Source organism: Podospora bellae-mahoneyi, chromosome 3 (assembly GCF_035222275.1).
Source record: "Podospora bellae-mahoneyi strain CBS 112042 chromosome 3, whole genome shotgun sequence".
NCBI classification, from domain to species: domain Eukaryota; kingdom Fungi; phylum Ascomycota; class Sordariomycetes; order Sordariales; family Podosporaceae; genus Podospora; species Podospora bellae-mahoneyi.
In genome coordinates this window covers 1821229-1845370 of record NC_085882.1, presented here as the reverse complement: position 1 = coordinate 1845370, position 24142 = coordinate 1821229, and the positions used below count along the sequence as shown (strand labels likewise).

Here is a 24142-nt window from a genome sequence, read left to right as displayed (position 1 = left end):
GTTTTGGGGGTTTAGACACTTGGTTTGAAGCTGGGTTGGGAGGATTCGACTAGGGGGTGGGGTTTTATATGGCAGACTGTTTGTTTGTGGGCTAACTATGGTAGAGAGCCCTTTGCTGGCGAGGAGGGGGTTTACCTGGGTTTGTGGGGAAGGGAGTATTTTGTGGGATGGGAGTTATATTAGAGATTCACATCCTTGGTATATAGGCGGGGGTGATACTCGTCGATCGTGGCATCTGTGTAGACAACTTTTGGTCAAGCCATTGAGGCACGTTGTTACGTCTACTGGGCACGAGAAATTCGAGGGAAGCTGTGTTGAAAGTTGACGACAGATGCACAGGGAAGATGGAATACTTCCTCATAGGTTACTGTCATGACAAAACCTGGTCATGAGGCGATCTGGTTCAGACTCTTTGACAGGCTACTAGCTAGACATGACCATTGTGAAGCTTTGAGTACCGGGTAGGTTTGTTTTCCGTCGCAGCGAATGAAAAGTTGATAACGGTTTTTGGTTTCTTCTACATGGTCGTGATAATACAGTGTGTAAGCATGGCCATGCTTTTTGTCCCTTTTTCCCACCCTCATTCCATTTCATTACACATTCTCGCTCGCTACTTCGCTTCTGCTTTGAAATTTTGTTTTGATTTTGTGTGAATCTCGAGGATAGGTAGGTAGGTACCTAGGGAGGTTCAATGGTAAAGGGCAAAGGAGAAAAAAAATAATGCTGGTTGGTTTGTTGAACAATCCGGGTATATACCGAATCCACCACATCCCTCTTTTTATCCCTCCCAGATTCCAACTGGAATCACTCAACTCCAACAGCAGAGAAGCAGTAAACCTGCTCCCTCATATAAACACGGGAACTTTAGTGGCACCCGCTCAGAAACAGCAAGTAGTCGAGCCGCTCGCTTTCTTCTTTACAATCGGCTGACTTCTAGGCATCCTGTTTCTCCATGTTGTTTTCCTCTTCTTCCTTACCACCACCACTGCTACCGCACTTCCTATCCCCGGAACCCACCCCACTATCGCCCGTCTAAGAGCTGTGGGTGAGCTTGCTGAGGATGGTGCTGCCAGCCTTGCTAGCCTTGGACTTGTCGCCGTCAAAGATGGCGAGCAGGCTCTTCCAGACCTGGCCGGGCTCCTGGGAGGCGTCAATGGCCTTCCAGATGCCCGTCTTCTGGTAGTAGTTGACCACAGGGGTGGTCTGCTTGTGGTAGGTCTCGAGGCGCTTCTTGAGAGCGTCGGCGTTGTCGTCAGAGCGTTGGATCAATGGCTCCCCCGTGATGTCGTCGGTCATCTCCTTCTTGGGAGGGTTGAACTTGACGTGGTAGCTGCGGCCCGAGGCGGGGTGGACCAGACGGCCGGTGATGCGCGCTACGAGGAGCTCGTCGTCAATCTTGAGCTCGACGGCGTGCTGGAGGGTCTGGTTGCGCTCGTGGAGCATCTTGTCGAGACCCTCGGCCTGGGGGACGGTGCGGGGGAAACCGTCAAGGATGAAGCTGCAGTGTGTCACATGTCAGGATCTGTCTCGGGAACAACTCTGCCACGTTTGAGGCATAAAAACATACCCGCCCTTGCACTCCTTGTTGTTGTCGAGCTCCTCCTTGATCATGCCAATGACAATCTCGTCAGAGACGAGACCGCCGGCATCCATGATCTTCTTAGCCGCTTGGCCGAGGGGGGTCTTCTTAGCAACCTGGGACCGGAGCATGTCACCGGTGGCCTGTCGTCGGACGATGCTGTGGTCAGCGAACCGGACTCGGGTTGGTAGGGTAGATCGAGGGCCAATTGGCTTACAAGATGGCAGCAGTTGAACTTCTCCTTAAGTCTGGGCGCTTGTGTTCCCTTGCCTGTGGTGTGCAGATGCGGCGGTCAGTCACTGGTTTGGGGTTTCCCAGCATTGCGAAAGCAACATCATCAACATACCAGCACCGGGAGGACCGATTAGAATGGCGCGGACCTCCTCGACAGTCTTATTCTGGGAGCTGGGACCAAACTGCTTGGTCTCGAGAGCCTGGACTCTGCCCTCCAGGTTGGCAATGACGCCCTGGAGACGCTTGACCTCGTCGTCGATGTATCCCATCTTGTCGGTGTTGCTGGTCCGGTTTCGGTGACTGGTTAAAAAGAGGTGGGCGGAAGCTAGAACTGGCCTGAAATCCGGAGACGGAGTAGGAGTCGGGAGGGAAGCGGGGGAAGAAGGTAAAGAAAGGACAAGTTGACCAGAGGCCGGAACTGGGTGTGTAGACGGAGCGGAGAGTTGTCGAAAAGATCGAGAGGCTGGCCGCCGGAAATTTTGAGGTGGGTGAGGATACCGTCCTCCGAGACGGGACAGGAACAGGTTGGGGCCACGGCGGGCGGCGGGCAGGCAAAGAAAATACAGGGAACAAGGTTTGCGACAATTGACGCACGTTACAGCGCGCTCCAGGTACACAGGGTTCTAAATTCTGGGGGCTGCAGGGCGCCGTAGCGATTTCAATCTAGAATAGGACCACCTAGGCTGGAAACAACGGTTCAGCGTGGCGGCGCTTTGTTTGAGGGCATTCTCAGATGGGTATCTTTTGCAATAGCATTCCAGGTTCCTATTCCCATCTTTATGAACCTCTGAGGCCACACACGTTGGCATGCTGCCATGCTGCAGATGTCCGGCACTGAGCCCAGCCCAGTGACAACTGACGTCGCAACTCCTGTCCGCCGAGGTCCCTGGAGGTGTCTTCGGACGAGCTTCCATTCGTGCTGCGAATCAGCAGGCCCCAACACAAGCCGACCGGCAAAGCGGAAGAATGACGGCGAGTGGAGTCGAGGCAAACCGGCGCTTTCGGTGCAGAATGGTGGGACATCCCGAGGAATCCATCTCACGTGGAACTGGTCCAGAGGTCCAGTCTTCGGCACGTCTCGTAGTTGTTGAAGACGTCTTATATATCCCCAATAAATGCTGGATCCGATCTCTACAACTCTTTGCCTGATATCTTCCCCTCATTCACAAGGTCAATATAAACTTTTTTTTCAAGCGAGTCCAAGCTCTCACCACCCCCACGGCCGATGACTGGGGTCTTCACCAACTCGATGCCAAGCCACTTGCGCTCAAGAGGTGATGCACATCCCTGCCTGCCGGTTGACAAATTGACATCATTGAAGAACCCGGTGATCATAACTGAGCTTGATATTGATGATTCCCAAGACATAGAAACCATAGAAAGGAGTATGACGCCTTGTATTACTTTTCCCGAACCACGATGTGGTACCAGGTATATTCCCTCAACGCCTAGCAATGCTGAATACGCCGAACATGCTGTGTGTCCTGTCGAAACTCAAAAACATGTCTGTATCTTGAACTCCAATCAAGCCCACAATATCTCTCCCAAACATAGCGTAAAGAAACAATTAACTCTTTGAACTCCCAGCAACACTCTCTCCTTCCCCATCCCCCCAAATCTCCTTACTCTCCAATTCCACCGCCCTCATCGCCGTAGCCACCTCCTCCAACTTCGCAACCACATCCAGCACCCCCTGATTCACCCTCTGAAAATACCTATCATTCGCCTCCCTTCTCTTCCTCGCAAGCAAAATATCCACATCCGTCTCCTCCTCCATACCACCTCCCCTCCTACTCCCCGGCCTAGCACCAGGAGGGACACTCCCTGTTCCAACTGTACTCTTCCCCCCTTCCGTATTCGCCCCCTCACCTTGAGTCCCCGGCCCCCCAGCACTCGTAGCAGCAGCCGTAGTCTCCCCCGGCTTAGCGAGCTCGATCGCCTCATCAGCCTCACTCCTCGCCCACGCCTGAGCAAGCGCAATCTGCGCCATCCTCAGCTCGTCAAGCTTCCTCTCGTGGTCAGGTCCAAACACGCGCGTGCCGCCGCTGGCCGAGAGCTCGACTTCCTCGAGGGTGGCTTGCATCTCTGCCCATAGGGCATCTGTCCTATCAGTTGCGCGGGTGGACTCTTGCCTGGGGAGAAGGGGGAGGTTGGTGATGCCTAACCCGCCGGCATTGCGGCCGGGTTGTAAGGGGGAGGCAAGACCTCCTAAGCCGGGGGCGGCGGCGGTGGTGTTGATTGTTGCAGGGGATGTTAGGGAGGCTATCGAGGTGACACCTGGGGAGTTGAAGGGTTCTGGTGGGGTGCGGAGGAGGGAGGAGCCGGGGCGGGAGCTGCCTGGTGGTGGTGGTGGGTGAGAGGAAGAGGGTTGGGGTTGAGTGTTGGTGAGTGAGGCGTGGGATGGAGCTGCTGAGGGGTGCAGGAAAAGGGATGGCGGTGGGTCGCGGGGTTTGAGGGGCGTTTTGTTTGGTTGAGACATTGCTACATGTCTTGAAGGTATTCGAAACGACAGATATGATGAACCTCTGTGGAAAGTGAATATGTTGATGGCGGTGATGATAAAGTTCAACGACAAGATGAGCTTCAAGCTCTGCCAAGCCACAGGTGAAGGCCCGTGCTGGATCAAAAGGGCGCACTGACCACCTCCAAGTTCGCCTCCCCACACTTTTCCTAGAGGGGGCTGGTGCCTCAGGCAGAAACAGCCCACCGCCCAATCCAAAGGTAGGGTTTTCACGCCCTACTGCGAAACTCGGCTGACGGTCCAAAATTTCGGTGACACTTTCCGCCCATCACGAACCTCAGAGTCCAGCGTCAATCAACAAGTCGGTACGTACGCCCCGCCCCGCTACCATTGCAATCCACATCTCATCAGCAATTGCGAGATCCCATCAAAGTCTACCAGGTCAACTAACATCAACTCTCTCGACGTCTAGCAAATATGTCTGGTGGAAAGCCTCGTGGTCTTAACGCGGCGCGCAAGCTGCGCAACAACCGTCGCGAGCAGCGCTGGGCCGATCTTCACTACAAGAAGCGTGCCCTCGGTACTGCTTTCAAGTCCAGGTTAGCAACGAATCCCGAATGAAATCGACACTCCCGATCTCTCGAACACCGAAAGCTAACAGTGGTGGAATAACAGCCCCTTCGGTGGTTCTTCCCACGCCAAGGGCATTGTCCTTGAAAAGGTCGGCGTTGAGGCCAAGCAGCCCAACTCTGTACGTCTTCCCCGAATACACAGCATCAATTGAAACCGATTCTCGAACACCCAACGAACAAACCGACTGACTGTGGTGGTGATGTAGGCTATCAGAAAGTGTGTCCGTGTCCAGCTCATCAAGAACGGCAAGAAGGTCACCGCTTTCGTCCCCAACGATGGTTGCTTGAACTTCGTTGATGAGAACGACGAGGTTCTCCTCGCCGGTTTCGGTCGCAAGGGCAAGGCCAAGGGTGATATTCCCGGTGTTCGCTTCAAGGGTATGTCTTCGCCACCACATCAAGCTTTTTGCGCTTCACATCTAACCTCCCAACTACAGTCGTCAAGGTTTCCGGTGTCGGTCTCCTCGCTCTCTGGAAGGAGAAGAAGGAGAAGCCCAGATCTTAAGTGCGGGGCACTCTCAAGACAAAAAGTGGTACAAGGGTTGGCATGAGGAGTCTGCGAGGCTTGTTTTCATCAGCATACCATTTTCGGGTTGGGGGAATCTGGGCTCTCACGGGGTAGGTTTGGTCCGAAGAATAAGAGATCATTTCACACCGTACCACGACGATCCGACCGGCCAAGATGATTTTATGGGAATGGCGTCATTTGGGAAGCTTACATCTTTTAGGCAAAGAGCCCTCGGACTGCTCTATGCTGGAGATAATGGTTACATGAATATCATTACGAGTCCGAATAAAATCACGCCGAGTGCCCTCCTCATCTTTGTGGTCTGTCTCTCTTGGTTGGATTGAGTGCTATTTTATGTCTTGCCTCTCTCTGGACAGTGGCTTAGGGAGGTTCTGTACCTATTAAAGCTTCCAGGTTGGGTGTTGTTCCTCCAATTCTTTATGTGCCAGGCTTTATATGAGTTGTAATGTCGTACAAGATCGGGTGCTCTATTTTGACTCTTTGCTGTCAAGCTTCCTCTGTGGCATCGAACATTGGCCTACTGTTCCTCCTTCTCGACTGCTTTCTCGTCCTCAGAATAATACCTAACCAAATAGTCCGCCCCCAACCCCAAGCTGATGGCACCTCCCGTGATCCAGCACCCATTCACAAACCACCACCAGCAATCCTTGACGCTCTTCAAGTTGACCCTCTTGATCATGAAGCCCAGCGTAGCGGCTGCACCACCGCAACCCCCAATGAAGAACGCCGGCCCCGCCCCCGTGGCAACTCCGGCTCCCGCCAACAAGGCAACTTGCACGACCGCCAACCCCGTAAGAACCTGCTTCGTCTCCTTGTCGTGCTTGAGCGCAATACTCTTGATGCCGGCCTTGGCATCATCCTTGATGTCCTGATGGGCGTAGATCATGTCGTACAAGACCGTCCAAGCAACATTACTCCCGTATAAGAGACCTGCTGCGGTCAAGGCTGCGGTGTTGGATAGGAGATCCACGCCCAGAGCGGGGAAACCTAGGATGGCGCCCCAGGAGAAGGTGAGTCCGAGGACGAACTGGGGGTAGTAGGTTACTCTTTTTGCCAAGGGGTAGAGGGTAACGAGCAGGAGGGAGGGGGTGGCGTAATAGAAGCAGGAGGTGGGGAATTGGAGGAGGATGGCGAGGCCGGTGAGGAGCTGGGCGCCGGTGAAGAGGAGGGCGTTGAGGGGGGTTATGGCGCGGCGGGCGATGGGGCGGAGGCGGGTGCGGGTTACGTGCGGGTCAAGGTTGCGGTCCCAGAGGTCGTTTATTGTGCAGCCTGCTCCGCGCATGATGATTGCGCCGGAGAGGAAGAGGAGGGAGTAGGTGAGGACGGTTGAGGGGGGGGAGTGGGAGAGGGGGGCGGCGAGGAGGGTGGAGAAGAGACAGGGGAGGTAGAGGTAGTAGGTTCCGGCGGGCTTGTCGAGGCGGATTAGTTCTGCGTAGGGGACCCAGCTAGGGGGGAGGAGGGAGAGGAGGCCGGTTGAGGGGGGGGTGTAGATTTGTGGTAAGGGGGAGGGAGCTGGAGTGGTTGTGGTCTGAGTTAGAAGTTTAGAGGTTGTGTGGTAGGCTATGAGGGACCTGGGGGTGGAGAGCTGGAGGGAGAGAGGTCGTGGTGTTGGTGAGAGGCGGGTATATGACTGAGAGGGGAGCGATGGTTTGCTTGTGGTTTTGGTAGTTGATAGTGCTCGCCGCGAGGCAGGCAGCCGGAGGAGCCGGTGACATGCTGACATGGTAAGGCTGATCATATTTGGTGATCGATTGGATCTAGTGACATGTCAGATGTTGTTTATTTCATATGAACCCCGGGTGGCTTTCTCTTCATGAAGCCGAAACTCACTCACCAGTGCGCTGCCGCCTTCCGTTTGTAATAGACTTTCGAGTACCAGGCAACCAACAGAAAGCATTTCTCGTAGATAGCCTCTAGTTTCCTCTCCTCAAATAAAAACCTTCTTGCTCCCTCATACAATTCCTCTTTTCCTCAAATCCCGACCTTCCCACCGACACTTCCTTACACATACACACATGCATGTGAACCAGTCTCAGCCTTGTCAAATTTCTGAGCCACACAAACTGACTGACAGCTCTTGGGCCAAACTGACGGTTGATTGGCTGCAAGCTGCATTTGCCCCACCTCAGCCTTTTGCTTGTCAATTACGAATCCTAGTCCCCTCCATTCTCAATTCAGCCGGCGCAGCGAAATCACTAAGAATCGCGTTCGACGCGACGGCAACTGCGCATGTGGTTAACTTTGCCATCTACGCTGCGGCAGCATATTCGAGCGACATGTAGATGGCCGTCTCTCCATCGAGACATCTCATCAAGAACACGACAATACAATGCGACTGCCAGCAACCACTGCCTAGGTCGCTTCACCCGCCGTCACGATGCCGACAGCTCAGCATCCCCAGGCAAAGTTCGACCCTATCCCGCCGGATCTCGATTTGCCCACGCTCGTTGACAGAACACCAAACTTTCAATGGGTAGCTCGTATCACGGCTGCTCAGATTCAAAATATCGGTCCTCAAGAGTTTGAGAAGCTTGTTGTTCTTCATGTGGTACTTGGTGGGAAGCCACTGGTTATTGAGAAATGGAACAGGCGACTTCCCAAGGACCTTTTTGGTCCCAAGTGGTTGGAGGAGATGTACAATAAGAAACGTAGGTTGACTTGCGCTTTACCTCTTATCATGTACTAATATTCTTGAATAACAGAGGAAAACGTTCGCGACATTGTCGGTCAATGCGACATTCCCATGACCACTGGTCACTACCTGCGCTCCATGAAACAGTTGACAAATCAGTGGACGCCCGAGAACTTTCGCGACGAACGACGACAGCGACTCTACCTAAAAGACATCGACTGCCCACCAGAATGGCACGAGTACCTTCAAAAGAAGGTCATTCCACCCAACCTCTTTTACATGAACGAGAACGTCGACGAACGGAGTCCTATGGGGCAAAGTGACGACGACTTTGACATGTTCAACGAAGGCACCAAGTCCGTTGCGCCGGCAGGAGATTTGATGAGCAGCTTGCCCGAGTCGATGCGCGCCCAGAATCTGATGTGTTACATTGGTCATGAGGGTACCTACACCCCGGCGCATCGAGAAATGTGCGCCAGTTTGGGTCAGAATATCATGGTGGATGCTTCAGGCGATGAAAATGGCGAGAAGCCCGGAAGCTCCATTTGGTTCATGACGGAATCAAAAGACCGCGAAGTTGTCAGGGAATACTTCCTGTCGATGCTTGGTCATGACATTGAAATCGAGAAGCACTTTGCGCAAATCAACGCTTGGAAGAAGGCCACCTTTCCGGTTTATATCGTGGAGCAGAAAGTTGGAGACTTCGTTCTCGTGCCCCCCTTAGCGCCCCATCAAGTATGGAATCGTGGGACCCGGACCATCAAAGTTGCCTGGAACAGGACGACCGTTGAGACACTCAAGATGGCCCTGGAGGAAGCGCTACCGAAAGCCCGTCTTGTCTGCCGCGATGAGCAGTACAAGAACAAGGCCATTATCTACTATACTCTCGAAAAATACTCGAAACTATTGACGGACATGGAAAGGACGTCTGAGACTGGGTTGCTTGGGTTCGGGCAAGACTTGATCAAGAACTCGTCTCGCACGAAGCAGTTGACTGGCGACTTCAAGGCTCTCTTTGAGCTCTTCACCCGAGTCCTGGTAGACGAGATATTCGGGACGAAAGAAAAGGAAGTCGAGTATATCGAATTTGACTCCTGCGTCACCTGCTCCTACTGCCGCGCCAACATCTTCAACCGGTTCCTGACCTGCAAGCATTGTGTTCGCCAGCTTGTTGGTGGTGACGAGGATACTTATGATATCTGCATGGAGTGCTACGTCATGGGCCGGTCATGCCTATGTATTTCCAACCTCACTTGGTGTGAGCAGTGGCACTGGCAGGATTTGGTTGAGAAATACGAGGACTGGCGCGCGCTCATTATTAAACATGACGGATATGTCGATATCAACACCTCCCCGTTGCCGCTCGAGCTTGCACGCAAGCGATACGGCAAGAAGACGGTTGCTCAGCTTTGTCAAGAACAACTCCGGAGACGCCCATGGAAAGATATCAGCAAGGTTGACAAGCCAGAGGAACCTGCTGAGGACTCGGAGGTTGAAGTAGACGAAAATGGTCAACCAAAAAAGAAGAGAAGGGGCGGGAGGAAAGCGAAAAAGGGCGACGTCTATCGCTGCCATGTGTGCCAACACAAGGACTACACCTACAAGTTGGCCTTCTGCTCCAACCAGGGCTGCAATGACGCATATTGCTATGGTGTCCTCTACCGAGCATTTGACCAGATGCCACAGGAAGTAATGCAGAATGAGAGATGGCAGTGCCCAAAGTGTCTCGGCATATGCAACTGCGGTGCCTGCCGCAAGGCCAAGAACGGTGTTCCCTATATTCCTAAGAAGACACTCTTAGGACACGACACTCGGCCCATCGCTGACGATCGTAGTGTCGAGCTTCTTATCGACTTCAAGATCCACAACCTGTCGTGGTTGAAGAACGCTGGCGATGAGACGCGAGCTCTGTCGAGCAAAAGGATGCAGAGACTCAGAGAGGCTGCCGATGCTGAAAAAGCAAAGTCGTCCCAGCTCGAGAACGATGTGCTACAGTTACCTGATGGAGCTTTGGCTGACAGCCTGGAAGAGGCGGCATTACAGCAGGCTTTGGTCAACGGTGGTTATGGCGAACAGCCTGCGGTGCTTGGTGTTTCAGGGGAACATCCGCCACATCAAAATGGACATACCGGACCTGCCGAGGTCGCCGACATGTCTATTGTTGAGGACCAGTCTACCTACCCTGATCCTTCAGGAGTTGGACGCGAACGCGGCTTGGGCATGGGCTACTACGAGCAGGACGACAGCGAGGACAGGATTCTGTTCGACCCCTATCAGCAACCTTCAGTCGAGAGCTTGATGGCGCTCGACGACGAGCCCGAGCCGGCCGAATATCTCAAGAAGCAGCTTCGCGTGGCCAAGCGTCGTGCTCGTTTGGAGGAGGACGATGACCCGGATTTTAGAGGACCTAGGTCACACAGCAAGAAGAAGGCCAAGACGACTAATACCCGTGATGGTCAAGCGGATGCACTTAACAACATGGACCCGGCTCTGTTTGGTGATGTCACCATGGTTGGCGCCCGGGCTGACGGCACTCCTACCGAAGGGGAAGCTCCTGCTGTTCAAGCTCCACCGAATGCCGATGTTCCAGATGGCCCAGCCCAGGAGGGAGAAGAGCCTCGTGCCTACTCGCCGAATCGGCCTGCTCTTCGCCACGCGCGACCCAAGATATCATACTTGGTGGATGAGAATGGCGAGGAGGAGTTCAACGAGATTCTCATTCCGCGTTCGCAGAGGTCTCCACCTCTCAAGGACTATAACCCTGCCGATGCGACCAAGGATCCTCTTGATCTTGCGTCCGCGGCGATTTTGGCGATTGCGGGCGGTACCGCCGGTGCTAGTAAGTCCGCTACTAAATCTCCTGCTCCACCTGGTTCTGGAAATGCCGCTGTAACTGGAACTGGTAAGAGACGTGGTCGGCCTCCGGGTCCTCGCAAGTCTATGCCAGCAGGAGGGTCGGCTGAGCAGACGCCTTCTGGGCGACCGAAGCCCACCAGGAAACCGCCACGTGATCGGACATTGCCTGTTCAGGTCAGCGATGATAGTGATAGTGACGTGGATGCACAACTGGCTGGGGCTTTGGATGGGTTTGTTGAAGACGGAGAACCCATCGAGTCACGACCTCAGTCTCGGGGAGGTTTCACGCCTGTGAATGCGCCCAAGAGAAGGGGCAGACCGCCAAAGAATGCGCAGCGAGGCCCTTCAGCTGGTGCTTCGGGTCCTGCTGCAGGATCACCGTTCATGTCCATGGCGGATCGGATGAAGGCTAAGGGCAAGAAGTTCAAGATCGCGTCAAGGAAGTCGAAGGCTGCGCAGGAGAGCACACCGGCTGGGCAAGCTGCTTCCCGGTCTGTCTCCCGTGATGTCGACACCCCTACAACGACCACGGCGGACAAGGAACCCGAGAGGCCAACGAGAGCCACAAGGGGCAGATCCAAGGCAACACCAGCTCAAGATTTTGATATCGATATGGCGGACGCAGACTTTGATCCGAACGCGGCTGAAGAGGCCGTGTCGGAGGCTTCGAGCCCTCGAGCCAGCCCTAGCCCCTCGATGCAGGAGTACATGGAGTCTATGGATACGTTTATGCCTAGCCCGTCTCCAGTTCGGGATTTGCCTAGGGAGCCGACAGTTATTTTGAAGACGCAGACACCAGAGCCGAAGAGAGAACCTACACCTACCCATGATGTTTCGCCTTCGCCTTCACCATCTCCCGCTAGAGAAGCGTCTCCTACACCGGCGCACTCCCCACCACACGAACCCTCACCGTCACCGTACTATTCCCCTTCGCCGCCGCCTCCACTACCGAAGCCAACAGGTCCGACGATCGTCAGGCTCGTTTCCTCGGATGAAGAGGGCTCCGAGTTTGACGATCACGACCACGACGATGGAAATGAATCACAGTCTGAATCTCGGTCAGCGCCGGAGAGTGAATCGGAATCGGAGTCGGAGGAGCAACCAGGCAGAGGAAGGGATCCGCTTGACCCGAGCGACAGTGATGACTCGGATTCAGATGATGAGGATATTCCTGCCGTGAAGCAGGTTGTTAGCACGGCGATGAGGGGTGGGAGACGAGGGGGGATGGTTGGTTTGACTGGGAGGGGAGCAGGGACAGCCGGATCAGCTGGACGGGGCGGTGCCACTGCTGGACGGGGGAGAGGTCGTGGGAGGGGAAGACCGAGGGGACGGGGCCATTACAAATGGAGGGGTGAGGGTGGGAGGTGAAAAGGTGATGGATGGAGTTGTGAGATACCCATATATTGTGTTTTTTTTTTTTTTTTTTTTTTTGCGTTGGACTTGCAAGACACAAACTCTTAACTGAGAGTAAGTGCGAGCGAGTTATTTGTCATGGATATCTTGAGATTGCGATGGGTGTGTGCCATTATGGGAGTTGTAATTATCAAGGATATGGTTCAGTGGTTTCTGGGACTTGTGAGTGAAAGGAAGAGTTGATGGGAGATCGAGGATTTTACTTAGGGATGCAAAAAACCATGTGTGTTGATAGTTTAATTCGATGAGTACATATTTCAACAGTGTTCACGATGATCATGTGTGACAAAGATGCTTCTCAGTTGTCCATCATTCTATTGACTCTCTCTCTCTTCCTCCATCTTCTTCTTTCCCATTCATTCATGCTTTGCCGTGATTTTAAGCCAACCCCCTATGCATTATGTACAATCCTTCTTCCCCACATCCCTCCCCCATCTTCTTCTTCTCCCCTGTTTTCACCACCCTTTTTCCTTTCTGCAAAAGCCATGCTGCGCGCGCGTTGGAGGTTTGGTGCGAAGGACGAAAAATCAATATGTTAGTCTAAAAGCAAAACGCAACAATTTGTCTCAGCCTCTCGCGTGTTCACTGAATATGTTTCGAAAGGCCATCATCCATACTGGTACCGGCTTTGGCGTTCTCCTCGGCCGCCTTTTTGGTCTTTTCCTGGAGGTCCTTGATGGAGGAGGAGCCGGAGCTGCGGTCGGCCTTTACAGCTTCTTCGCTGTTGGAGGCGAGCTCGGGCTTCCAGTGGCCTTTGCCGGATTTTTGCTTGGAGAGGGAGTCTTGTTTGTGGTGGTCGAAGTTTTCGGGGGAGGGGTCGGCTGGCGAGTACGGGCGAGTCAGTGGGGAGTAGGGGGTGGGAATGGGGGAGGATGGAAAAACGTACTGCTGTTAGACTCCTTGAGGGATCGGAGGGGGGTGGTGGAAAGGGCGCGGCGGGGGAGGGAGGTGATGGTGGGGGAGGTGGTGATGCGGCGGAGGGAGAGCATTTTGGTGGATGGGTTTGTGGTTGTCGTAGAGGTAGTGGAATTGAGGTAGTTGCTTGTGGTGGTTGTGTCAACGCGGAAAGGAGAGAACGTTGAAAGAGCTCTTTATTGGAAAAAAAGGAGAGGGATTATTTCCTGCTGTTGCTTTGCTTGCTTGCAATTGAGTGGTTGTCAATTGGATGGGAGCGGCAATGGGGTTGGTTATGAAGCCCCGGGTGAGGGTATGACGTCACCACACGTAGCTTATTACTGGACAGTGTCCCTGGTTTTTTGCTAGGCCAGGCAGGTCAATTGCGCGAAAACAGACCGAACGACAGCCGAGTCGAGGCGGTTCTTTGTTCGGGGAAAGGGGGGAAATCCACTTTTGGGCGTCATTAAGATTGCGGAAGGGGTGGAGGTAGGTATGTTGTTTACATTGTCGTCGTCACATGCCGGTGGATGGGGGTGGATGAGGATATCGTCATTTGGCGGAGGCCATGCCAATTACACGTTATACTCTCTTCGTATTCATGAGTCGAAGGAGTCATGTCGTCGGTTAGTTTGATGCTCACGGGAGATCTTCACTTTGTTGTTGCTTGATTGTGTCGATGTGGTTGTTTGCTGCGTTATGGTATCCGCTCACTCTCAACTTACGACTGTCACGACTTGCGATGGTGTGATCTTCATGCCGGGGATGACACATAACGGTGAAGTTTTACAAAGTGTAGACTATGATATCTCGAGAATAATGATACCTAACAATAGGGTCAAGCATGTTCAGGATGTTTGTTCTGTTTAGTAGGTCTATTGGTCGTCACTATCCAGGTGTATGTAATGTATCTACTCAATGGTGCAAAACATCAAGCAGCATAGACTTGATATCATATTCACATAATATACCTCGTGCCACACCTATACAACATCTACTCGCCGTAAGACATGTTTATTACCTGGGTTCATCAGGTCTAGCTGTTCAGCTCCCTATTGGAGTTCCAGCTCACAATAACCGGTGGTAGGAGAATTCTATTGCCTACACTTATAGCGTGATTAAACCATCATTCAGCATCGACAAGTGCTGGACTTGTTGGAGATACCTAGTTACCAGATATCATAGGTAGGTAGAGCTATACATGGGACTCAAGATTGATCAAGCCTTTACCACCCTCGTCAACAACCCCAGCTAGACCCGATACAATGACCAACATGGGAGATTTTCAAATCTCTTTACCCCAGATTTTGGCCCTCTCCCCTTGCGTACACCACACCATTCAAGCTTTCTCCCAAGTCCCCGATCTTCCTCCACCGGTCCGGTCTTCCAAAGTGGATCATCCAAACTTTTCTCCCCCGTCAACGCCGTAACTCCAAACCCGGCCTGGACCCGGGTCACCTGGGTCCTCTGCGGGGCCGAGACCGCACAGACAACAACCAAACTGCCATACGCCGCCGCCCGCCCGCCCGCCAACCCCAATCTGATCTTCAAGAGGCGTAGTAGAAGGGGGTTTGTTGACATGATGAGACATCTCCGCCTGTGTCGCACCTTGTGGTGCACCGTGACCCCGTGACACATGATCAATATTTGACATCCTGGCCAGAGAAGACCATCGAATTTGTTCATCAAATTTGAGATGAGCATCTTGAATTGCAAAGATGCGGGTTAAATTATCAATGTACACCTCGGACATATTCAATTCACAACCGCAATTCCGTAACAGATTCCCTGCAGAACTATTTACTTGAAGAAACGCTACGGTGATATCCAATACTAATTACTCTGTCCATCTCGGCAAGTTTATCGTTTCGTACCTAAACTACTGCCAATTTCTCGCTTCCAATCTGAAAACAGAGTGTTGTGTCTCGCATGTTGGAATGCCCCAAAACCAGCAGCGACATAACACCGGCGGGGGGCTCGGTTCGGTGGGAAAAAAACCCTATTGCGACTACTGCAGTATGCACAATGCATATGATGTATTAATATGTAAGAGCAAAAAAGTGGTGAACCCCTTGATGCCCAACCCTAAACTACACTCATAAACAACTCTTTGACGGTGAGAGTGGTAGAGAGGGAGAGTAGGTGCATGAACTAGTATGCAGACTATTTGGGGGTCAGGAAGATGTTGTTTGGTAATTGTTCCCGAATGGGAGGTATCGTCGAGGTCAACGTTTTGGCTACTGTCTGGCGTTTTGATATTTGAAACCACAAGTGTTAGTGGTTCCCGCAAGGTTTGCGGAAAGTGTTAACAGAAGCCAGTTGCTCCACCACTGGAAACGTCCACGGGAATTCCATCTCGGAATTCCGTAAATGACCCTGGAGGTACTAACCATAGTTCAGTGCCGACCATCCCTCTATAGTTCTCCCATGCGAACCATGCGGTGAGCAACAGTCAAGAGCTCTCCGAATATTATGCATATCATGTCAGCAGCTTGTATGCTTCCGTCTGCAATATCAATCACATCTCAGGTCAGCAGATGCATACACAACTCTGCAGAAGCCAGCTCAAAAGCAATTATAACCGTGCCGCAGCTCGGCGGTGGATTTCCTTGAATCCAGCATGGTAGTGTTGCAGCGTATCCGGGGCAGACAGAACTGTGGAGGCGGCGCGGCATGGCGTGGGCAGACACAACAGGCGACCTCCAGCAGTTCACACTGATGAATAAACTGGTGACAGTTCACATCTTGGAGTAGCGGTGTGGCAGGGTTCTCCCCTCCCTCCCCAGCTGCAAGTATTCACTGTTAGCTGTCGAACAAAAGTCCCCGTGATTGGATCTCCAAGATCAGAAGAGGGCATGGGGCCTGTGCTCTGTTAACGAGATGCCAATCAGTCGGCAAGATCTCACCGTGCGCGAACCATGGACGGGGCTTCCAGGAGTCCAGAGCATTCACCCAATACCATGACTCGTCTTGAACACAAACGTCCTCTGCCGAGGAAAAAAGCGCAATGGGGAAGCTCTCGAACAGGCGCAGGCACACACAGCCCGGCCCTGGACGCATCCTCTCAATTGGACAATGCATGTTCCCTGTGACCTCTGTCTGTTCCCGATGGCCCCACTCCGCATCCAGGAGGGCGGCCGGCGAGAGCCACACTCCAGCGGCGCACCACTGACCAGCAAACTTGTGTGGTGTCACTGGTGGATGTGTGAAATCTCACTTTCTCTGTCCCACCGTTTCGCCAGATGAGGAGCGCATTGATGAGAGTCTGACAGCTCTCGCCCCAAGAACTGCATGTCTCAGACATCCGGGAGCAGCAGGGAGGGAGACCCCTCGATACCCCTCCTCTCCCTTCCTTGGGCCCACGGACAAACCGGTAACTGCTAACGCCCAGAAACAGGCACCACCTCAACAGTTTGTCCCCACACTGAGGCGAACTCCCAATCAGCCAATTAAAACTGCAAGTCGACGACGGAGCACTAAAATACAGTATCTCCTCAGAAAAGTGAGAAAAGGCTAGCCCGGAGACCCCCCAGGGGCACACACTTTTCTACTTTTCCGGCCAATTGCTTACATCTTTTTTCCTTGACTTAAAGCGCCCTTTGGCTACACTTAACCAAGATAAGCATTACTTGCTAAAGCGCTTTGTGATTGCCCAGGCTTGGGAATCCTTTAATTAATAGTATTTTTAATAAGCTTTTAACTGGTAGACTAACTAAAATCACTACCCGAATAATATATAACTGTAGTAATACATCCATCTATACTCTAATTAAATTAATATAGTTTTTAAAGTAGATATCAGGTGGCTGCTAAAAAAGCACGTGGTGAGTGCCGAGTAAATGCTGGGTAGGTGCTAGGTAGGTGCCAAATAAATGCCTTATGAGATATCTTTTGTTGTTTGCAACGCTTTTGCTAGGGCTTCCGCCACGTAGCATTACAGTAATAATTTACTGTAAAATAGGCTTTACGTGGATCAATTTTGTCACGGCACTGGCGCGTGACCTGTGGGCCTGCGGGACCCTGGCGTGTGGGCCATGTGAGGCTTTGAGAGAGACTGGGCGTAGCCCAAGCTTTGCTCTCACAAAAAGCTGGCTTTTTTTGCTTCGGTCTAATTTTTACGTTTTTTTCTTCTTTAATTTGCAATCCATTCAAATTGATACGATAAACTGTGTGCTTTATCCCAGTATTTCTGCCTTCCCGTGACAAATTTTAACAAAAATAAAAGATTAAAAAGTATTGTTATTACCAAAACTAAAGAAAAACCCAATAAAATATTAAAATAGTTAATAATTTGATTTATATTTAAATTTATTACTTTTATGAATATATTTGACATTATAAGATTACTATAAATGTAGTTTTTGAATAAATCTACTATTTATGTATTTGTAGATATTAATTTTATGATAATTCAACCGACATAGAATAGCTATTTTCAACAGCTTATTCATCGTATCTTTAGATTTTTTTTGAATCTATATTAAAAAATATAAGGAATAATTACCTATAGAATTAAAGATGTGATATATATATGTATATATACATTAAAATATTAGAGTTATTTTAATATTTTTACAAAAAAGACTAAGTAATTTTCAGAGCGCTTTATAAAAACGCTTACTTTAGTGAAATGTAGTAGAATTGTGGCTTTGGCTAAAAAAAAAAGTAGTGGTTAGTTGCGAGGAAATTGGCCGGAAAAGTGGGCGCCCTGGGGTCCCTGGGCTAGCTTTTTCTCACTTTTCTTAGTAGATACGGTAGCTTACTTTCATGCTCTGGCAAGCCCCGCTTCAGTAAGTCAGGCTACCCGGACTTTGAAACACTATTTGTCGTCGGTTGTCGGTAAAGCTTCAGCAGAGCAGAGCCACGAGTGCTCTTTTGAGAGACTGTTGTCAGATAATGGATAAAAGCGGAAGAATGCTGGTTGGTGATGGACCAGTATGACGCTGATGGGATGACTTTGGGTGCCACCCAGCGAGCCAGCGAGAGAATCAACGGCATCAAGAGAGGAGTTGTGCCCTTTCGTCACCCCACCAGCGGAACGGCAAGGTGGGGGGTTCTTTCGTCTTCTCGAGGGTGACAGCAGTTCGGTTCCAAACCAGAAAATGGAACCAGGCGGTCAGTTGGTCTGATATGGTTATGTCGTGGCACGCAGAGGGCGATCCGGCTGAAATCCATCAGCGGAGATAAATCGCCCTTTTTTTCCTTCAGGATGCTGCATTTGCAGGCGCACAAGGCGGCTGTTGAAGCAAACCAATGGCTCTCCCGGGCGGGCGTCAAGTGAATGGGCAGCTTGTTGATCCTTGCATGCGGAGTCAGCAGCCGAGTGCTGGGTCCTGCTTTTGGCTGCCACTCACGCAGCAGCTCCCGCTCGTGTTCGCAGGCCGTCCTATGTGGCACTATGCAGATGGATGCAGAATACTGGACGTAGAAGCCTTTCTGGCAGCTAGCATCATCAGCGTCACCAGCGCCAATCAGTGGCAAGCAATGAGGTTTGTTGCGCCCTTGGATCGCCGGCGAGATGGTGGTCTGGGTCCGGTGAGGGGAAGCAAATCCGCCCGCCGCAATCATCAATGGCCGGGATCTGCGGGGTGGTAGAGAAGAGTGAGAAGACAGAAGAAGAACACACCAGCCACGTTTGGTGTCTTGCGTCTGTCGAATGCAACTTCAAAGCTGCACGGGAAGGCCCAGAAAGGTCTCACGGTGTTTTACCGTGACCACCAGTCAGTTAAAGCATGGAGATGGAGCGCCCTCGCCACAAGGCTGGGCCGGAGAGCGCTGCCAATGGCCACTCAGCTGCACTTAATTATGCATCTCGAGCCGCTTGCAGCAACGCAATAACGGGTGGTATGAAGGTCCAGGCCACCACCGATTGGGCCGCGGGCGCCAGTTTCAGTGTAAACACCGATGAACCTCCCTCTCTCTCCGCAACAGGGAGAAAATACGGAGTAGTTCGCATCGAGATGCGCATCATGGTGACAAGGCAAAGGCAAGGCAAGGCGGCGATAAGCGACGGGATGTTTCGAGGCGTCTGTCCAAAGGTAACGAGGAACAAGAATGACGGGAGTCCGGGAACTCAAAAAGGGACGTGGATCGACAAGGAGAGGTGGATGGAGGACATGTAGAAAAAGATACATTGAATGCCACCAGAATCACCAGTGTTTGGCGGTATCAAAAGAAGAAGCGGTGGTGTCGGGCCACGTCGGGTGACGATTGTGGGCAGGAGACGGAGTGGAGAATCGGGCTTCTCGAGGGTTTGCCGGCTGGCAGGAGGGCAGCGCCACACTCCAACCAGCGACGGCCAGCACCGTCAGACCGTTTTCGGCATTGGCTGGCGGAGGACGCACAAGGCAACGCCCAGCCAAAATTACACGACAACAGACTCTAAACTGTATTAGGGTTAGCGTGGACTGGGTAACCAATCAACAGAAGAAAGTGGATACCTTTGCCACCCGGGCTGCAAGAAAAGTGGCCAGTGCATTCGCTCAGAGTGTGTCTGGTGCTCGTCTTGATGTGGGTGTGGCCCGGGGTCCTGCCTCTCGCGTGCAGGAAACCCCTGTAGGCCACCCCAGTGCCCCCCCATCCACCCACCATTTCCCTCTGACCAACCCATTTGCCCGCTCCGATTGCTCTGTCCCTCTCCTCCCTCGCCTCTCTCCTACTTTACCTCTCAACCTACCCATCTCCTCGTCCCACCAAAACCACCACCAAAACCTATCCTCCCCCCCAAAACCAAAAAAAGGCGTTTCAACAAGAATCACCACCACGACACAACACACACGACCACAACGATTATTCCCATCTAATTCGGTTCATTTTGGCAATCAAATCCACAACGCCGTCCACCTCACTTTTCGCCCTCGGTTAGCCCGGTTTCATTGTTATTGTTTCAAAATTGCAGCTCGGCTTCCGCACAAAACCCTCGCCACATCCACAACCAGCACCGCAACCACCGCCTCCAGACTCACCATTCGACCCCTTCACGACGACGACGCTTTTTGGCTTGAGAGTGTCAACACCATTCATAATGTCTTCCTACTATCAATTGCACCAGCAGCATCCAACACCTGCCACAGCCCCTGCCGTCTCGCACACGCACCATGGCGGCCGCAACCGGAGAGCCCCCAGGTTATCGGTCTCGCAGCATCCCCAGAAGCAGTTTCGCGGTGTGCGCAGCATGAAGGAGTTGACCGAGTCGGTAAACTTGTCTAGCTTTCGGTCAAGATTCGAGGCCTGCCGGTCCTTTGATCTGGAAGACGACATGGAGTTCTGCCCAGGCCTGTTGACCGAGACTGATGTGAGCACTCCCCCTCCCTCTGGCCCGGCGCCATTGGTGGACACGGACCTCTTTTGCACCGCTGCCACGTTCAAGTACTGACATTGATGGCCCCAAAGCTCGTGTCGATAAACAGCTCGTCTTCGGAGCGTTCTTCGCTGGCAAGCAACTCGCCCCAAGGGTCGCCCACTCAGCAGCCCATCCAGGTCGCCCACTACCCTGTCCAGACCGGCTCGCCAGTGTATGCTCCTCCATACCAAAGCCACTCTAGCAACCTCAAGATCCACCAGCCTGCCGCTACCCGTGCCCGCAACGCCATCCCCATCGTCAACCCTGCTACCGGCATCACCATGTCGAGCCCACCTCCTTCGGTCTCTCCCGCCCGGATGCAGCCGCAAAACATCGGCCGGCGGTGGTAAGTTGGGGCTGTCGTCTCGCTTCCGCTGTGACGCTAGACGAGATTGAAAGCCCCGACTGCAACGCCGTCGTCGTCGGTGCAAACTACGAACATTGTAAAATTACTTGCATGCGCACATTCGTTCCGAGCAGCTGTTCATCTTAGCGGGCACCGAAAAGAAAAGCAAAGTAGCAGGCATCGATTCTTCTTTTTTTATTACCACCTTCCCTCTGGCAGGCAGGGGGCGACAACTTCACCATGGATACTCGACTTCCTTGCACAACCCCCTCACGATACCCTTATCACCTGTACAAAACAACATCCTTAATCGACTCTTGTGCGACTTGTTTCGAAGCGGAAAAAACTTTTGACTTTTGGGATGGCGCGATGAAAGAATAATCGATACCTCTTCGTTTGTTGTTTCTGATACCACAAAACGTATATTATTTTCGGGCCGGTGTTTCCGACCTCGAAAGATGAGGGCTGCGGTTTTGTTTTGCGGTTTACAACGAATGGGCGTTTTTCAGGTGGTTTTGCATCATCAAGCCAGCTTCATTGTTTTTGCATCGGTGTCTCACGACGGAGTTTCACAGCGGTCTTCACTTTCTGGTTCTTTTTCTCGATACCATACAACATTTTGGGCTGGCGTCATCTCTTTTGCGTCTCGTCGTTACGGGGAAGCGACGACTTTTCAGTCTCACGATAAAAAAACGTCATTACGGTCTCACGGGTCTTTACGAGTTCATTACAAAGAAAAGAATATCGACATATAGAGTGGCCCGGGGGTCTCTCCTCGGCCGTCTGTTTGGGGCTGGTTGGGGGTGCTTTTTCTCTCTTCTTGCAACCTAGGTGTTCTGATCTTTGGGTGGTGCGGGTTTTACAACATGGGCGAAATATCTTTTTTGGGGGAGGTCTGGTCGGCAAAGACATTGCGGTTTTGTTGGTTGAGAAATTTCTCGGACGAAGGAAATTGGGGAAGGGTGGAGTTGGTTGTGTTTTTGTCTGTTTCATATTGTTGTCTATTGTGGCTATTTTTTGGCCTCCTCTCTTGTACCATTGGGGTTGGGGGGGCTTGGGTGGCATTCGGCGGGCGAATTGTTCACCCATTGATATCCTCTTATTTTTTGTTGACTTGGGATTTTTTTATTTTTGTCAAGGGCCTTTTTTGCATCTCTGGACGGGTACACTACTGGGCGCGCGGAAATCAAATGGTGGGCGGGGTGAAAGCACATAACTTTTTGTTTTCTGGGTTCCCCTTTGCGGGGCCTTCTCTCTATGGAAAGATATCTTTGTCGTATCTTTTGCTTTGGGGTGTAGGCGTCTTGTATTTGGGAAAGCGGCCGCTGTCTGTTGTGTGTGTGTTTGTGGTGTGTGCGTGTTGGTTTTGATAGTGTCTACCTAGCCTGGGTTGGTTTTGGTGGGCTCTCTATTCTATCGGTGGTGTCCAGCGTATTTTTTTTTCGTCCCCCAGTTTTTGGGTTTAGGACGAAGAGGGGGCGTTGTGTTTGCCAAGATATGAATAACTTTTTCTTGTGATTATGGGAAATCTTGAACATTGGCCGTGGGTATATGGCTTCTTCGCTCTGATTACTGGTTCCAATTTTGCTTGATATGATGTGTGTCTATCGGTTGTTGAGAGGTGTATCTAACCGCCAGTTCTCAATGCATAGGCAGTGATCATGTCCCTTTCGAAGTTGGGTAAGAACCTACTGAAGTCTGTATCCTCGTTGTTGCTGCGGGTGGAGAGGTGGAATAATACGCCACGTGGTCGGGGCAGCATGCTGGCGAGCGGGGACGAAGAGGTCAGCTGAGTTGCTGGTGGGCGAATCATGAGTTTATGGAGTCGGAGAGGAACATGAGGAGCATTGAAGGAACTGCAGATCTAAACTGAAGGTTGATGGAAACGGTGGGTTTGGCGCAAACGGTCACGGTTGAGGTGAGATGGGTTAGGATCCTCAAGGTCGGGTCTTTTACGGCGTAAAGAGACTCCGCTGGTTGGGTATATTTTATGGAGTAATTTTGGAGATGATGGTCGGGGGAAGTTTGGGTCATTTTGGTGGTTGGGTTGTGGTTGCTGTGGATGTGGTTGATGTGTGGGTGGGAAAAGGGGCTCAGGGGGTGGTGTTTTCTATGGCTGTGGCACAAAGATACCACTATAGGTACCTTTATTCTTAGAGACTCTCTATAAGGATCATGCTGCTTTGTATGTCTTTTGTGATTTTGCTGCAAGTGCAATAGTTTTTATTCTTCATTGTCAGATGTGGTCAGGGAAGTGAAAGTCATCCTGGTTTTGAAGATCTATATGTAGGTTCTCTTATCTGACTTTTGTCCGAGTTGGACGGGGGAGTATCTTGGTGTTCTCTCTGCTGGCTGACCTCGGGCTGGGGGTGTGTATACTGATGCGAAAGGGTGGAGATCATGTCTTAACGTAAAGGCTCGGGGCCTCTGTCTTTGGTTATCTTGCTATGTCATGGTATACCTTTTGGGAGGTAGGATTTTCTGTTGGGGTGCTCTTGGTAAGCTTGGAAGCAGGTATTGAAAGCTGGGGTTGATGTACGGTAAGTGATACGAGGTGAGTTTGCCTTAGCCTTTACAAGGGCATTACTCCGGATTGATAGAAAGTGCAAGATCAGAGGTAAATCTAGTTCCAGCTCGTCCAAGTAGGATATCTGGACAACGGTGGATTACAGGCAAGTTGTGTCCCAGCTTGACCTGTCCGAGGGCAATCCGAGCAATACCCAAAGCCGTAGTCAAGCAAGTCTCTCTCAGCGTCCTCTGTCTTACTGACACTCTGACTTCTGATACACCCAGTCCATCTGAGCTCTATTATCAGAGACTATCTCAACAGTTTCCTGTCCCCGCCTGTCTCTTCCATCGAGATGAGTTAGTGGGGCCGATAGTGAATAGTTTGCCATGTTGCTCCCATCCATGCTGATAGAAGCAGTCAGTTATGTGGGGCATAATCAAGTGGTAGTGGAAAGGTAGTATATAGGCTTGCTCTGCGGGTTGTCGGCGATCTTTCTCTTCTACCCCACAAACGTCTACAATCGACTCAGAAACAACTCTCTGTATAGGTACCTCTCGTTTCCAGACGGTCCGGAATTGTATTTCGCTTTGGCGTCCTTCGCTAGCAAAAGGGACAATCATGTTTAATACAGGTACGCCTTTCAAAGGCTCGTGGCAGATTAGGCCTCGGCCCCGTCTGGACCAGTAAGTTGCTTCCATCATCCCAATGTGCTGTC

The 24142-nt window shown here is 51.8% G+C and overlaps 7 protein-coding genes across 7 annotated transcripts; 3 read left to right on the top strand and 4 right to left on the bottom strand.

Moving 5' to 3' along the window:
* Positions 1–528: 528 nt before the first annotated feature.
* On the bottom strand, positions 529–2082 carry ADK1 (adenylate kinase; the record flags this gene model as incomplete). Its single annotated transcript, XM_062877683.1, has 4 exons — positions 529–1498; positions 1568–1722; positions 1797–1849; positions 1926–2082. 4 exons carry the CDS (start codon positions 2080–2082, stop codon positions 1033–1035), a joined length of 831 nt encoding a protein of 276 aa, XP_062733481.1. The 3' UTR covers positions 529–1032.
* Positions 2083–3380: 1298 nt separating this feature from the next.
* QC761_305370 (uncharacterized protein) lies at positions 3381–4377 on the bottom strand (the record flags this gene model as incomplete). Its single annotated transcript, XM_062877682.1, has 1 exon — positions 3381–4377. Exon 1 carries the CDS (start codon positions 4290–4292, stop codon positions 3381–3383), a length of 912 nt encoding a protein of 303 aa, XP_062733480.1. The 5' UTR covers positions 4293–4377.
* Positions 4378–4521: 144 nt separating this feature from the next.
* rps23 (ribosomal protein S23) lies at positions 4522–5865 on the top strand. The gene is made up of 5 exons (XM_062877681.1): positions 4522–4639; positions 4747–4873; positions 4950–5025; positions 5113–5284; positions 5344–5865. The coding sequence occupies exons 2-5, from the start codon at positions 4752–4754 to the stop codon at positions 5409–5411; spliced, it is 438 nt and encodes a 145-aa protein (XP_062733479.1). The 5' UTR covers positions 4522–4639; positions 4747–4751; the 3' UTR covers positions 5412–5865.
* An 87-nt stretch (positions 5866–5952) lies between these two features.
* Positions 5953–7485, bottom strand: COQ2 (Para-hydroxybenzoate--polyprenyltransferase, mitochondrial precursor (PHB:polyprenyltransferase); the record flags this gene model as incomplete). Its single annotated transcript, XM_062877680.1, has 2 exons — positions 7270–7485; positions 5953–7065 (listed from the first exon to the last, which is right to left on the bottom strand). The coding sequence occupies exons 1-2, from the start codon at positions 7330–7332 to the stop codon at positions 5953–5955; spliced, it is 1176 nt and encodes a 391-aa protein (XP_062733478.1). The 5' UTR covers positions 7333–7485.
* On the top strand, positions 7409–12437 carry QC761_305340 (uncharacterized protein). The gene is made up of 2 exons (XM_062877679.1): positions 7409–8083; positions 8138–12437. Exons 1-2 carry the CDS (start codon positions 7813–7815, stop codon positions 12289–12291), a joined length of 4425 nt encoding a protein of 1474 aa, XP_062733477.1. The 5' UTR covers positions 7409–7812; the 3' UTR covers positions 12292–12437.
* A 163-nt stretch (positions 12438–12600) lies between these two features.
* Positions 12601–13766, bottom strand: QC761_305330 (uncharacterized protein). The gene is made up of 3 exons (XM_062877678.1): positions 13223–13766; positions 12954–13157; positions 12601–12876 (listed from the first exon to the last, which is right to left on the bottom strand). The coding sequence occupies exons 1-3, from the start codon at positions 13323–13325 to the stop codon at positions 12872–12874; spliced, it is 312 nt and encodes a 103-aa protein (XP_062733476.1). The 5' UTR covers positions 13326–13766; the 3' UTR covers positions 12601–12871.
* Positions 13767–19582: 5816 nt separating this feature from the next.
* On the top strand, positions 19583–23558 carry QC761_305320 (uncharacterized protein). The gene is made up of 3 exons (XM_062877677.1): positions 19583–20524; positions 20623–23472; positions 23534–23558. Exons 1-2 carry the CDS (start codon positions 20255–20257, stop codon positions 20920–20922), a joined length of 570 nt encoding a protein of 189 aa, XP_062733475.1. The 5' UTR covers positions 19583–20254; the 3' UTR covers positions 20923–23472; positions 23534–23558.
* Positions 23559–24142: the final 584 nt, after the last annotated feature.